Source organism: Ursus arctos, unplaced genomic scaffold (assembly GCF_023065955.2).
Source record: "Ursus arctos isolate Adak ecotype North America unplaced genomic scaffold, UrsArc2.0 scaffold_18, whole genome shotgun sequence".
In the NCBI taxonomy this organism is placed as follows: Eukaryota; Metazoa; Chordata; class Mammalia; order Carnivora; family Ursidae; genus Ursus; species Ursus arctos.
Genome location: NW_026622852.1, coordinates 56,629,507 through 56,644,177, shown reverse-complemented (window position 1 = coordinate 56,644,177; position 14,671 = coordinate 56,629,507). Strand labels below are relative to the sequence as shown.

The following is a 14,671-nucleotide window of genomic DNA, read 5'->3' as shown; positions in this document are numbered from 1 at the left end:
AGTCCAAGCCCCAAGTATCCACAGCGTCCGTAATTAAGAAAAAAAAATTACGTCTCCATCATAGGACTGTTGAGATCCGTAAATCCATCCGTTCGCGTAAAGCGCTAGAACAGTTGGCGCTTAGCAGACACTCAGCTACTGCTTAACGCCAGCCAGAGGGAATTTGCAAGAGGAAGCTTGGATCTTCCTTTCTGTTTTGGCACTGGGAGCGTTCTGCTCGCACTGTGTCATTGGGTGGGGGGAGGCCGTGTCAGAGCTCCTGCAGGAGACGGGCAGGTTTACGTCCATGGTAGACGAAGGGTGCGGCCTCCTTCGTGGTGTCACAGCCGGCTAACCGCCGGTGTTTGCTGCTTGCCTTGTGAGGGGTCATAGCTTTGAATTCTTCTCGTTTCCGTATTTTACAAAGTCAGTGGTTATGTTAGGAGTGGAGCTAACGCATTAGATTAGATTTTTTTCACTATTTTCCCCCTTTTTTTCCTGGTTAGTACCACCAGAGGGCATTCAAATACAGTCTTTCTCATTCAGTTTGTCCCTACATCTGTGGTCTTCTGTTGTTTGTGTGCCCCTTGAAGGAATTTTTAAAAGCTGCATACCACCTATTTTTAAGTTGATATCGAAAATTTGTTATGGTAAGTTTGAGTATTGCTTAAGATTTTGTTTTGAATATATTATTAATATTGACATTGTAAAATAAAACTATTAAAAATAAATCTTTACATCACTCTTAAATGAATGCATTGGAACAGGTAGCAGTATGATTCATTCTGCTTTTTGAAATTGAATGTCCACTTGGACTTGCTGGGGATGAAATTCAGGGAGATACATATTTTTATAATTAAAAGCCTTTCTGTTATCTCACTTTATTATGTTTCTCTGCCACAAAAATTTACATATAAATTGAAAGTTTAAAAAATATCTTTATAAGTATCTGGGGAAACTACATGAAGGGTGCACGAACTTCTCTGTGAATCTCTACTTACTTCGAAAGAAGATTTTTTTAATAGAATTGTTTTTCCTGGTGCCATAAGGATCTCAGTGTTAACAAATGATTTCTTGATTAATCTATTAGAATTATTCTTTTGACACAGTTGAATTTTGGTAGTGTTTTAACCTGAAAGGTAAAAAGTTGTTAGAGCTGTGTGTCTCCTAGTGACGCCCTGATTGAAGCAGCCTTCCTGGGCACCCCTGTTTTTACTGCCTCCCCTCTTTGGCACCTGGGAGTCTGCAGGTACCCTGGCGGCGGCAGCATGCCCCCTGGAGAGACTGGGGATGGATGAGGCGTGACTGTGCTGGACGGAGTGGGGGCAGGGGAGCCTCCGGGGCACACGGGGAGCCCCCAGAACACACGGGGAGCTGGGGTGTCTGCACTGGCGGAAGCCAGTGGCACAGAAAGACACAGAAAGGAGAGAACAGGAAAACTCCCAGTGCATCACTTGGGCTTTCCAATGACGTCTGTGGTCCTTGGGGCTTTTTTCCCTTTTTTTTTTTTTTTTTTTTTTTTTTAATTCTTAGCCCGGTTTCCCTTATGGAAACGGAATCATTGGTGAAGGAGAGGAATAGTCCTTCTCAAAACTGTTTTTGTGATCCTAGGATCAGATCAGATACCAAGTTGAGGTGCCGTAGACTTGGCAAAAATAGCAGCAAGGCCATCTGCTTCACGTCACGTCTGTGTTTCAGCCTCAGGGTGAGCAGTTCTGGAACGTTCCAGAGTGAGGGGGAGGCCCGGGCCCGGTAGTGCTTGTGCGGGCCTGTCTGGCGCACGCCGGCCCTGTGCGCGCACCTTGTGCACGAGCCTTTAGCCCTCACAGAGTCCAGTCCTCCAGTCCCAGAAGCCACTGCGATAGGAATCATTATTGTGCCTACTGCTGTTAAGCTGCACTTCATTTTCACGTAGAAGTTTGTATTTATTGAAAGAACTCTTTCAGGTCTGTTTCGACGAGACAGACTTTTATCCTGTCGCCCTTGTTCATACATAAGAGAGGAAAATACACACAGAATGAACAGGCTGCGATATTCCTGAAAGGACTTCGGTCTCCAAGTCTAGAACTGCAGAGTCACTCCCCAGGACACAGTCACACGTGTCCTTGTTCCTGCCACAGACTGTTCCCCTGTGTGGTCATAAGTGTTGGGGACCCCGCATTTCCTAAGGGTGCCCCGCCACGGTCTCCGGGGTTCTTTTCTAACTCCTGGTCTCCATCCTCCCAGGTGTTAGTGCTGGTACTTTCGTGTCTCGTCAGAAGGTATCTGTGGATAGGTTTTCAGGCAAGAGCTGGGACTCGTTCTTTCTTTAAATGGTTTATTGACTACAAGTCGAGGGGTTGTGGTTGCCTAGCCATGAATTCCTCCCGGATTGGGTACTCGGAAACTGCCACCTGGCCAGGGGGTGCCCCAAATTAAGAAATGGTAAAATGTGAAAACGTGCATTTTAGAATCAGTTAAAGAAAGCATTATGCCCATTTTACAGATGAGGAAACGGGCTCAGAGGTTGACTTGACCAAGGTCATGCAGCAAGTAAACACTGCTGCCCTCACCCAGTTTTACGAACAGGACAGGAGGCCACGTGAGGGCGGCTGTCCTCCTCCTCTTTTGTCAGGCTTTGTGTTTTCTCCTCTCATGCTCACTCTTCTTTCTAAAGAGGCCCACATTCTGACGGTTGTAAAGCAGCAGTTCATTGCTGAGGAAAGTCGAAGGGTCAGAGAGGAGAGACGCGTGCAGGTGGGGTTCCCTTCTCCTTAGGTGTGCTTTCGTAACTGAAGTTCCTCCAGAAGAGAGACAGACGGTGGGAGAAATCTGTGGGTAGTTGTCCCAGGGGATTAAGGCAGTGTAGCCCTTTGTGGTCTGGGAGGCCTTTGGGAATTCAGTGAAGGCTATGGGCCTCTTTCTAAAATAGTCACACGCACCCAAAAGTTAGGGCTCTCTGAAACCAAGCCTTTCTGCTCCAGAACGTTAGCTTTTTGAGAGAGAGACACGACTCTAGATCAGGTGTCCAAGGGAACTTTCTGGGATGGCAGAGCTGTTGTGTGCACCGTCCAGCACACGAACCACTGGGCACGTGTGGCCCCTGAGCACCGGAAATGTGGCAGGTGCGGCTGTGCCAACGGGACTGTTCGTTTGCTTTAACTGTAACTAATGGAAGTGCAAGTAGCCGCTGGCCGCTGGTCCGGCCGCAGGAGCTCCGCTGTCCACATGGCCCGAGCCACAGGGTGAGATGGTAGACGCTCGTTCTTACAGGCGGCGACCAGTGCTCTCCTCTGATAACGTGGCATTATGAGGCTGTGTTTGAACTCACTTTTCCTTGAATGGATTCTTGAGAATCTGTTCGTGGGGTGTATTTATTGTTATTCAGACCAGAAAGCAGAAACTTAACACTTCCCAAGCACATGGGTGTTTTGGGGGAGTAACTGTCTCTCCTTCTCTGTTTCAAGGAAAATCAGCACTGGAACCACCTGATTCAGGACGCGCAGAAGCGGGGCGCCATCATCAAGACGTGCGACAAAAACTACAGGCACGACGCAGCCAAGATTCTGAAGCTCAAGCCCGTGCTGCAGCGAAGTCTGACTCACCCTCCCGCCGCAGCCCCGGAGGCGTCCAGACCCCAGGGCGGCTTGCCCAGCAACAAGCTCGACAGCGAATTTGCGAAGACATCTTTCACTTCTTCCCTGTATCACACACCCTCTGACTCCAGGGAATCTACTGGGACTGTCACGACGAAGGATCCGGAAAGGCCTCTCATTCAGGACCGGCTTCGGGACCCACGACTGCTCAGGAGGATGGGCCTGGACCCCGAAGCCAAAGGGACGTGCCTGAGGGATCCGCAGCCCTCAAGCCCCCAGCAGCCCGGAGCGACACCTCCCTCGGGAGAGCCGGGCTTCCCTGGGAGCCACCAGGATCCAGCTGGCGCGCAGCAGTCCGCTGCCAGAGGGGCTGCTCCGAACAACCACAGACCTCATGTGCAGTGCGAGCCTCCAGCTGCCGGGACCGATGTCCCCACGAGTAGAAGAAGGTGTGACTGGGAAGGAGGGCTCAGCCACAGAAGAGAGACCCGGGCTTTCAGTGAGGGGGACAAGGAGACGTGGAGCCCCGAGAGCCACCACTCGAAGAGGAACCCTGGCTGGGACAAGAGGGGACTGGAGAAGGAGGACAGCGGTTCCAAGAAAAGAAGGCTTTTATAGTAAAGCCACGTGGCACAGACTGTCAGCCACAGCATCGTTGCAAACTTAAGATGACCAGCTAATGGGACAGTCCAGATAAGATGATTTTTTTTTCCTTAAAGGAGTTTGTGTGCTGTTGGAAAACATGGAAAATGTACCCTAACCTGAGCCTCTTGGTCTCCTTCCATAGTTTTTGTCAGTGGCAAAAGCTTTCGAGGGCCTTTGTGTGTCTGTAATATTGTCCTTGAGTTCGGAGACTCAGAGAGTTGGTCTCCTGTCCTCAGATACGGGGTCTGACTGGGGTGGGTATTGTAGAAGTTGAAGTGTATATTTGTATAGCAAATAACGAAATCGTTTTAAAATTTACTCTAGTAGACCGCTTTTCTTTCCCTGCTTCAAATGTTAGTCATTTTCAACGGAACAAACTTTATAGTTTAAAAAAAAAAAAAAAGCGGGAAGAGGACGGCAGGCCCTTTCAGACGTCGTTCCGGCCAGACAGACCTGTTCAGCAGCCCGGGTATTCTGGAGGAGGCAGAGTTCATGCCGGTAGGTCAGACAGCTCTAGTCCTATGTAAGAAAACAGGTGGAGTCTCGTGGGGGAAGCTTTGGGAAGCCGAGTCCTGTTAGGTAAAGTTCTGCTGACGTTGCACGCTTTCAGATGGCGCTCCTCGGCACAGGGTAGCACACTGCTCTGATGAGTCCAGCCTCCTGTTTCGGGAAGCACATCGTTTTCTAGCTTAAAGTCCTGTTCCCCTTGAAATAGACGAAACAAAAGAATAATTCTTGACCTACCATTCAGATGCCCCCAGCATATTGTGAGTGTCCCGTAACTGGTGGGTGACAGGTCCCGTGGGGCCAGAGCAGCGTGGGGACCCCTGGAAGAGCCACTGGCCCCTGTGTGTGAAAGCCAGAGGGTCGCCAGGAGAACCCAGCCAGGTCATTCTCAGGGAGCCCGGGGAGCTGCGTGTTAGACGTCTCCCCAGGGGACTCGGGTCACGGACCCAGCAGCGTGGGATCCAGGAGGGCCGGCCAGGTAGGATACTGTAGGCGGGAAAGAAACACCCTTTCAAAAGAGAAGACTGAAGGGAAGTGTAGACATTGGAAGTTGAGACCCAGGAAGAGAGTTGACAGGTTTCCTGTGATCTTTGGAGACTGTGTTAACTGAAAAGACACCACTGTTGTAGGCTCGTCTGGGTAGAGGGGGTTGTGCTGGGGTTCGGGGTGCTGTCGGAGAGGATGTTTGAGTACCTGTGGGGGGGGGGCTGTCTCGTGGCAAAGTCCAGTTTTGCAAACTTACAGACGTGAGAATATACAGTAGTGACAGTTGGCTCTTGTCAGAACTAGTGGTTTCTAGGGAATGCCCTGCAGCCCGTTGGCTAATTTGGGGAGGGGAACGGACCCCTGACGATTAATGTGCACTGTTTGAAATTTTGCCATCTGCTTTTTAAGCAAAGAGGGCTTTGTGTCAGAAATTCTACTGAAGCCGGTTATTAAAAGCTTTAAATGTTTGATTGCCAAAAGTTTAAGCGTTCTGCTTCTTCATTCCCGCATCGCCCCCACGGGGTCTGGATGTCAGCTGATGTCGAGCGGACACCCCCAGCCCTCAGGGAGCACACACACTGGCCCTGCGGTCGGCCTGCTCCCTGTGTGCGGGTAGAGCACGCGTGCTCGGCTTCGAGGGTGAGAAGGTGCAGGGGGACCCCCACCCTGTTCGGGTCAAGGGCTCTGTCAGCTTCCTGCTCGTGCCCTTGGCAAGAAATGTCACGGTTCCCTTGAGTTGACTTTCCTACTACTCTTCTTGAGCAGATCCTGAGTGGGAGCAGTTGAAAGGGGCTAAACTCTGTAGGCTTATTAAGTAAGGAAGGCGGCCGACAGACACAGCTGGGGTCAGGGGCTTCTCCCCGTGCTGGTGCAGCGCGGGGACTGCGAAGGGGTCCCATTCCCAGGCCGCAGGCTCCGCTGCCACACCCGGACCACGTGCCTCCCGTCGAGGGGGGTGCCTGTTCTCACACGCCGTGTCCATCCACTGGTTCCCCGCGCTCCCCGTCGGAGCCTGCGTCCTGCCGGCCTCTCCCCGCGAACACATCCTACCTGACGCTGCATTTGAAACGGTTTGCTGTTCCCGTTGGTAAGACCATGTTGACAGAAAGCGTTTTCATATGTGCAAGTGGGGCCTTCCTCGATGTGGCTGGCCTGGCAGCGTTGGTGATTGGTAGGTAATCTCCTCGCGGAGTGAGGAAGACGCCTGTTTGCTTCGTCCTCGCCACGGCGCTACAAGAAAGTGTCCTGTCTTCTTCAGTATTCGTTATTTCAACATGAATCTGTTTTGTTTAAAAACTTGTTTTGCTTCTCTGTATATAATTTTCCTTGGATTTATGTGCATGGTTTATTGGGTTCTATGTTTTCGTGTATCACCAGGAGCAAATTTGATAAGTACATGTGAATAACCTCCTGTAAATGGATTTTATAACAAAAATGTACTAAACTATTTTCTAAAATCAGTTGCGCGGATGATTCTTTCCTGCCGCTCTGTGCTCTGCCTTCACCGCTGGGACTTGGCAAACGTAGCCCGTGCAGCCTGCCACGTGGTCTGTCGCAGGAAGCACGCCCGGGGATCTGCTTTATTCAAGTCGGTTCTCCAGCACTCCCCCGCCCCCCACGCCTCCGGGCTCTCAGGGTGAAATCTCTTCCGTGAGGTCACAAGGTGTGTCGCCACCAGCCCTGGTGGCCCGGCCCATTTGGAGGCTTGGCCTGACAGAAAAGCAGGCTCACCTTCAGGCGGCCGCTGGGAGGGTGGGAGAGGCCGGTGGGGCGCGGGGGTGAGCAGAGCGCCCAGAGGCACGATGGGTGCGGACGTCCAAGTCGGGGTGACTGCCGATGGCCGCAGAAGTGGGCCGCGCTTCCCACGCGCTGTGGGACTTCGCCACGCTCCTGTTGGAGGGCGCTCGCTCGCTCGTTCGGATGTGCGCGCAACCCCCCGGGAGGGTGAAATGACCGATGGGGGTAGGGGCCTCCTAAATTTGCCGAAGGACCTGGTGAGAGACCAGTGCTCTGACGGCCGTGTCGTCTGTGGAATGCATGAGTGCAACATCTGGAGTGACGATTTTAAAGTCACTCCTGCCCAGCTCACCCACGAAGTCACCACCAGCTCCCAGGGTCGCCGTTCATTGTTCGAGGAATGAATAATTCAGGGAGGAAACGAAAATTTAGCTTCAGCTTAAGTAGAATTTACGTGCTGTGCTGCACACGGCAGCGCTTTCTGTACTCGAGGGACCCTCCATCCCCCTTAAAGTACCCGAGTTGTCGTCACCGTGTCCGTATGTACAGAGGCATTTGCCACGTCGAGTGGCATAAGTGGTGTCTGTGGGCAGATGGGGTGTTGGAGCCCCGCGAGGCCGCCCGTGTGGGCCCTGCTCCCCGGCGCTCAAGCTCGGCTCTGCAGGCAGACGTGGCCGCTTCCGTGTTTCGACCACGTTCCTGCAAAAAGAAGTGTTAACGTGTGGTCTTCAGCCCGGGGACGCACTTCGGAGTCACCTGGGGAGCTTGGGAAAATTCCGCTCCTGGGCTCTCCCCGAGGATTTCTGACATAAGGGTCCGGGGCCCAGCGCTTGCTGCCTTCCCCCCCCCCCCTTTTTTTTAAACTCTCAATCTCAGGTGATTCCGTGGAGCAGCCCGCCTTGAGGCCTGGCTCCCGGGGCTCAGGAGGAGAGCGGAGCAGCCTTGGGCCCACGGGGTCCCGTCTGCCTCCCTCAATGCTTGGTCTCCGCCAGGAGCCCCAGACAGGGCAAGGCCCACCATGAAAGGCCATCGGGGCATCTTTGCTGCTGTTCAGGAGGTTCCCAAGGACGCAGGGCCAGGGAAGGAGAACTGGGAACCGCCCGGGAGACTCCTATGCGTTCGAACGGAGGAGACCCAGAGTGAGTCGGCGCGGCCAACGAGGCCCCACACAGGCAGCCGGTCTGGTGCTTGTCCGGCAGGGATGGCCGCGCGGCTGTTGTTTAAGCGAGGGCACGCCGGTACTGGGGCTTCACGCTGAATCGGAGCCAGGCATGGCACAGTCCGCCGTGCACGTGTGCTCCTGGCCGTGATCTCAAGTTTTCCCACCACGCGCTGATGTCCGAGCCATCGTTGGCGCTGTGGGTTTTCTAATACAGGCTCCGATCGGCGAGATGACCCGCCCGGGGGGCCGGAGCTAAGAAGTAGCAAAGCTTCGGTTCTGGGGACCGGATCCAACCCCTACGGTAGGTGCCAGCAGGACCAAGTGCCGGGCTGGCCCCACGCACACGCACGGGCCTCGGTGTTAACGGGAGGGGGGGGGGGCAGGTCTTCCTTAGCTCCGCCCTGGCCACTGGCCACCGGCCACCAGGGGCTTCACTTTCTTTCCCTGAAAGTGGAAATGGGGGTTTGAGTTCTTTGTCTGATTCTTTTCACCAACAAGTTCCAAAGTCAGGCCTGGATCCCTGAGGTTCTGGGAGGAAGAGGCTAAGCGTGTGGCGGATTGCCATGCTAGCGCATTCGGCCGCCGTAGCAAAATCCCAGACACCGGGTGCCTTATAAACGTCCTTTCTCAGCTCCGGAGACTGGGAGTCCAAGTTCACGGCACCAGCAGACACCGTGTCTGGTGATGGCCTCCCCCTCGCTGCGGAAGGTGCGAGGATGCTCTCTCGGGGCCCTGCTGATAAGGGCACAGACGCCACTGAACGCCCCCCCTCGTGGGCTTCCATCCGCATGACCCGGTCACCTGCCAAAGGCGCCCCCCCCTGACACCATCACCTTGGGGGCAGAATGCGGACTTATGAGTGGGGGAGGGGGCCCCAAACACCATTCCTTGGCAGTTTGTAAGTTGTCAGCTTGGGGAGGCAGAATTCCCCGTCAGTTTGCTTTAGGCGGGGCCACAGGAGACCCCGCGTGAGATCTGAGGCCAGAAAGGCCGCAGCAGCCCCTCTGTTCACAGGCTCTGAAGGCCGGGACAGAGGCCCGGGGCACTGTTGTAACTCACGCCTCCCGTCACTTACCCCTGGCTCGTTGGCGTGGGGCCTGAGACCGTCCCTGCACAGCTTCTCCAGTACCTGGGCCAGGAGACTGTCTGGCTCCAGGACAGAGGCCCCAGCTTCTCCTGGGGGTACCCCGTCTCCAGCATTGCGGGCTCCAGGGCACCTCACAGATTCCAGCTTGCCTTCCCTGTACTGCTTCACCTCCGCCTTCCTTCCCGGACCGCCTGCCGGTGGACTTCAAGCTCCAGTACGAGGCATGAACACGACCGTCTCACTGGGACGGTTCAACCAGTTCACAACTGCGCAAGGCCAAGTCCGGGAGATAACACCTGACGCTGAGTTTGACAGTGGTTCTGCTTAACTGAACTCCCGGTCACGGAATGCTCTGGTCCCTCCCAGCAGCCGAGTTGGTAGTCCTTCCTGCTCGTGGAGGGCTGACTGTGCAAGCAGCTGGGTACTGAGGAAACATGGGACTGCAGGGGATGTGTGCCCTCTCTCGGGTCATCTGCGCTGGGCGAAGCCAACTGCCTTGCTGTGAGGACACGCAAGAATCTCGGTGGGGAGAGGGCTTCACGGGGAGGAACCTCCTTGTGCCAACAGCCAGCAACGTCAACATGGGCAGCGAGGGTGCCATCTTGGAAGTGGACCCTCCAGCCCCAGTCAGGCCTTCAGATGGTACGTCCCCGTCATACCTAGCTCATGCCCTGACTGCCACCTCAAGAAAGTCCCCCAATCAGAACCACTGAGCTAAGCTGCATTGGGATTCCTGACGCACAGAACCTGTGTGACCTAAATGTGGGCCCAAGTCCCCCCGAGTCAAGGCTTTTCTGCCAAAATGAATGCGCTAGAAAGAAAACACACGGCGTTACGCTGTGCCAGGTCAGCAGGCATTGTAGGTTGGGGAGGCCGAGAAGGCTGCGAGCTGACGGGTGGAGTAGAAGTTGGTATTCCAGACAGACCCTGGAAGTCGCGAAGAAGAAAGAGCACGATCAGGTGTGGGAAGCCAGCGGCAGGAGCGGGCAGCGGGGTGCAGGGGACTGGCTACGGCAGGCTGGGCCCTGCAGGTCCCTCTCGCCTGGCGAGCAGCCGAGTCTTACCCTAAGGGAAGTAGGGGGCCCTTGGAGGTTTTTAAGCAACTTAAATGCCTTGCTTGGAGCCCCCATGTCTGGCGCTCTCCTCCCAGGTAACCAACCATGGGGCACAGAGACGCGTCCTGCAGCACGAGCCACCTTACAACTGCCCGGCGTCGTCACCACCGTCGGCGGGGGAGTGGCTTGTGATGGCACCTCCAGGGCACGGTGACAGACCCCTGCTAGAGCTTTCAGTCGTTTTTTTTGACCTGGAAAAGGTTCACAGTATTGTGGTAAGGGGCGGTTATGTTTTTTTTCTGTGTGTGTGTGTGCATACATTCAACACACAGATTTTCTTTAATAGAAAAGAAAACCCTAAAAGGACATTCGCCAGTATGTTTAACAAGGGCTAGGTAGCTGGGGTTTGTAAAATAGGTTTCATTTTATAGAGCATTTTAGGTTCACAGCAAGAGAAGAGGACGGTATGGAGATTTTCCCAAGACCCTCCCCGCACAGCAGCTCCCCACTGCGGCCAGCCCTCTCCAGAGGCTACGTTTGTGAGTCCATGGTTTACATATGTTAGGGTTCACTCGCCTGCGCTCCGTGGGTCCGCACGATCGCATGATGACACCCGTAGGCCATTCCAGCACCATCCAGGATAGTTGCCCCGCCCTAGAAATCCTGTGCCCTGACTATTCCAGGGAGTGAATGCAAGCGTATTCTGCATGGTTTTTTTCCCTTTTTGCATTTGTTGTACAGTGATTGTGAATTGTTTTTGTAATAAAACTAATTACATTTTAAAGGAAACACTAGTTCTTTCGGTCATTCTATCTTACAAACCGCACTGCCCTGGAGCCTGCGAGAAAGGCTGTGTTAGCAAAAACTCCTCGAGCCCGGTGAGCTTTCCTGCGGTGGGCTCCGGGACGTGGAGGCCCTGCGCAGGTGCTCACCGGCTCCGGGGCTCCTGGGCTCCCGCGTGGCCACAACCACCAGGCCTCCTGGCCTTCGCACCCCAGACCCCCAGAGCGGGGGGCGCTGCAGGGGCTCGTGGCATGAATGGCCAGAGGGGCAGCTGAGCGGCAGGGGACACCAGCCGCCCTCCCCACCTAGGATGGCGCCACCTGGGCTCTGCGCCGGGGCAACAGGCGTCCCCGCAGTGCCAGGCGCGCGTGCCGGGAGCGCTTAAGCTGCCCGAATGAAGGAACTCGCCAACGGCAGGGCGGGGCTCTCGGCCTGCTCCCGGCTACCCAGGGCCCGCGGAGGGGACCTGCCTTGGGATCTGCCCCCACCCCCCCACCCCGGCTCCGGGTACAGCGACCTGCGGAAGAAGCTCGCAGGTAGGGCAGCACGCTTTCTTTCAGATGCACCCCCCGCGCCGTAGTGTGCAACGATCAATGCTACTAGTACCGTGGTCTCAGTGCAAAGGTGTGAAAACCGCCCATCTACATAGGTTGCTCTCAAAGCTGGTTTGACCCGGGGCCCCTTATGGACAGGGGCCTCTGCCAGTGTCCCCACAGGTCCTGGGGGGCGGAGGGGGGGAGACAAAATAAAGGCATCTAGTGCTGTTGTTGCTGGCAGTGGGCGCATTGCTTAATCAGGGAAGATGCGCCAATGTGCATGGAAAAAATCCAGTATCTAAACTTCGGGGTGGCTTATTCGAGTGGCACAAAGGTGCGTTGCAACAGGGCTTCCGGCCCCACTCTGACTCTAGCTGGGGACTTTGGGCAACATGCCCCGCTTCTCTGAGCCTCATCGGGAAAATGGAGATGCATTTGTTCGGTATGTTTTAGCCTTTTTATGAAGGCTGTGTTACTGTATCTCTCCTCCTGTGATTTGAATTTACCACTCAACATTGTATTTCAGGATTTATCCGTGGTCATGCATGTTTAACTCTAATGTAGTGGTTCTCAGGTTGGGGGGGTTGTTGTAATTTGGGGGTGGGCGCTACTAGCATGTATCGAAAGCCAAGGGTGCTGGGTGACATGGCCCTGTGCACAGACAGACAGCCCCCCGCAACAGAATGATCCAGTCCAAAACGTCGGTAGTGCTGGGGCTGAGGGGCCCTCTCCCACTCAACCACTGCCCCTCTGGATGCCATCCCAGGGTGGGACTGCACCACAAGCCCCATATCTAGCCTCTGGTGGGGCGCCTCTGGCTCGTTTCCATTTGTCTCTCACTGTTCAGTACTTCGGTGATCACTCGCATACTCGTTCCTTGTGCTGGATTTTCTCTGGGATGCATATACCGAGGAGAGGAATTGCCAGGCAAAAAGCACACGAGACTGAGTCACATGCTGATTTATATTCCCACCAGCAGTGTGTGTGAAATCTCATTGCCCCACGTCCTCACGAACACAAGGTGTTAAAGAGCTTCTTTGCTAATCTGATGGGGCTAAAATTTGTATCTCCCAGATGTTCTCTTGGGCTCTTTGTCTTCTCCCTTGATTTTTATTTTATGTTTTTTGGAAATTCTTAATATATTTTCAACATTAATCCTTTATCTCTTTCATGCATTCCCAGTATCTTAGTCATGGCTTGTGCTTTTTTCCTGGTGTCTTTTATGGTACAGAAGATTTTTATTGTAATGTGGTTGAATTTATCAATCTCCTAAAGGTTTCAAAGCATTACCTTGCCTTTAACCTCTCGAGTTTATTTTCATGTATGGCATGAGGAAGGGATACCATCGTATTCCCCGCTTCTCACAAATGCCGTCAAATTGCCTTCGCACTATTATTAATGAGTTAATTTTAAAATTTTTATTGTCTTCATCCAACTTTTTGTTCTGAAATTTTTAAATGTAAAGGAAAGTTAAAATAGTGCAACGGAGACCTCAAGTACCTGAATTGAAGGAATGAAGACCACAGATTGTGACACTTTACCATGTTACGCTGTCTTTCTTGTTCTGTTCTTCTGTCTGTCTGTCTGTGCTTTGGGTTTTCACGGAACAATTTCAAGGTGTGTTCTGATGATTGTGATACCTCACTTTCAGATACTAGTGAACAGATTTCCAAGCAATAAGGACTTTTTAAAACATAACAACAATACTGTTATCGAAATTTGGTGTAATTATCTAATCTGTGTTCAGATTTCTGCAATTATCCTAAAATGTCCTTTATGACTGTATTTTTTAAAAAGATTGTAATTCCGGATCCGATCAAGGATCACACATTGCATTTAGTTGGCCTGTCTCTTCAGCCTCCCGGGTGTGAAATGTTCTACCCCTTTTTATATTTTATTTTGTGTCCGTCTGTCATGATATGGACATTTTTGACAAGTCAAGGCTGGGTATCTTATAGGATGCCCCATAATCTAGGTTTGTCAGATTGCTTCCTCGCGATTAGAGTCAGGTCAAGTATTTTTGGCAAGAACGTAGGGGGTGGTGTAGCCTTTCTGCGGCATCGTATCGGGGGGCACAAAGTACTCGTTCCCCTAGTCGCTGGTGACGCTGTTTGGTCACTTGGTCAGGGGGGTGCCACCAGCAGCCTTCTTTGTAGTTAACTCATACTTTGGGGGCTGAACCCCTGAGGCCGTGAGAGGCCTGTTGCTCGTGAACCTTCCACCCGATGCCCTGAGCGTCCAAGGATGTCCCTGCCCAAATTGGCCGTCACACTGGTGGCTTCGAAGCAGTGATGTTCCAGTGGCCATCTCCTGAACGTATCACCCTAAAATTTTATGAGGGAGACTTCTCATTGCCTGCCCCTCTCCCCCTCTTTTTTTTTTTTTTTAAAGATTTTATTTATTTATTCGACAGAGATAGAGACAGCCAGCGAGAGAGGGAACACAAGCAGGGGGAGTGGGAGAGAAAGAAGCAGGCTCATAGCGGAGAAGCCTGATGTGGGGCTCGATCCCATAATGCCGGGACCACGCCCTGAGCCGAAGGCAGATGCTTAACCACTGTGCCACCCAGGCGCCCCTCTCCCCCTCTTTTTGAATATCTCTGGAGACGCGGGACATCCTTTAAAAAAAAAACCAACAATATGTAAAAATCTGCTACTGTCATTACCCTCATTATACTCCAGTGATCCCCGTGGACGTGTCCTCTTCATCCTCTGAGCACCTCTTTACCTCGTGATACAAAAGGTTCCGGGCTTATCCTAGACTTCCTTCGTCCCCGGTGGAAGCAGAATGAGAGAGCTTCCCCGTCTTTATCTCCTGGGTCCCTTCCTGCCCTTTGTCGGTACCGTCAGCCCTCACAGTCCGCTGTTTGGTGGACCAGACCCTGGGCTCCTGAGCGGGACCCTCCTCTGTGCACCCGACGCCTTGGCCCCGCCCATGGCAGTGATGGGGGGGGACCTCGCTGTGCCCGGGTGTCGGCCTGGTTCCGCGGCCCCGGTGCCTGGCCGCAGAGGTACTCAAGTTTATGTAGAGGGTGGGAGGAGAGCGGAGGGACACGCCCTCGCGGGTCTGTTGGGGTGGGGGGGGACAGGGGCCAGGACAGCAGCCAGCGCTCACGGACA

The 14,671-nt window shown here is 53.5% G+C and overlaps 1 protein-coding gene across 7 annotated transcripts in view; it reads left to right on the top strand.

The window, feature by feature from the left end:
• Window positions 1-5,671, top strand: part of SETX (senataxin) — an 87,079-nt gene extending 81,408 nt beyond the window's left edge. For all 7 annotated transcript variants that reach the window (XM_048223053.2, XM_048223054.2, XM_026514239.4 and 4 more), the window contains one exon: window positions 3,426-5,671. In XM_048223053.2, the coding sequence (XP_048079010.2) occupies window positions 3,426-4,172 (747 nt within the window). In that variant the 3' untranslated portion in view covers window positions 4,173-5,671. The remainder of the gene's footprint in view (window positions 1-3,425) is intronic.
• The last annotated feature ends 9,000 nt before the right edge of the window (window positions 5,672-14,671 follow it).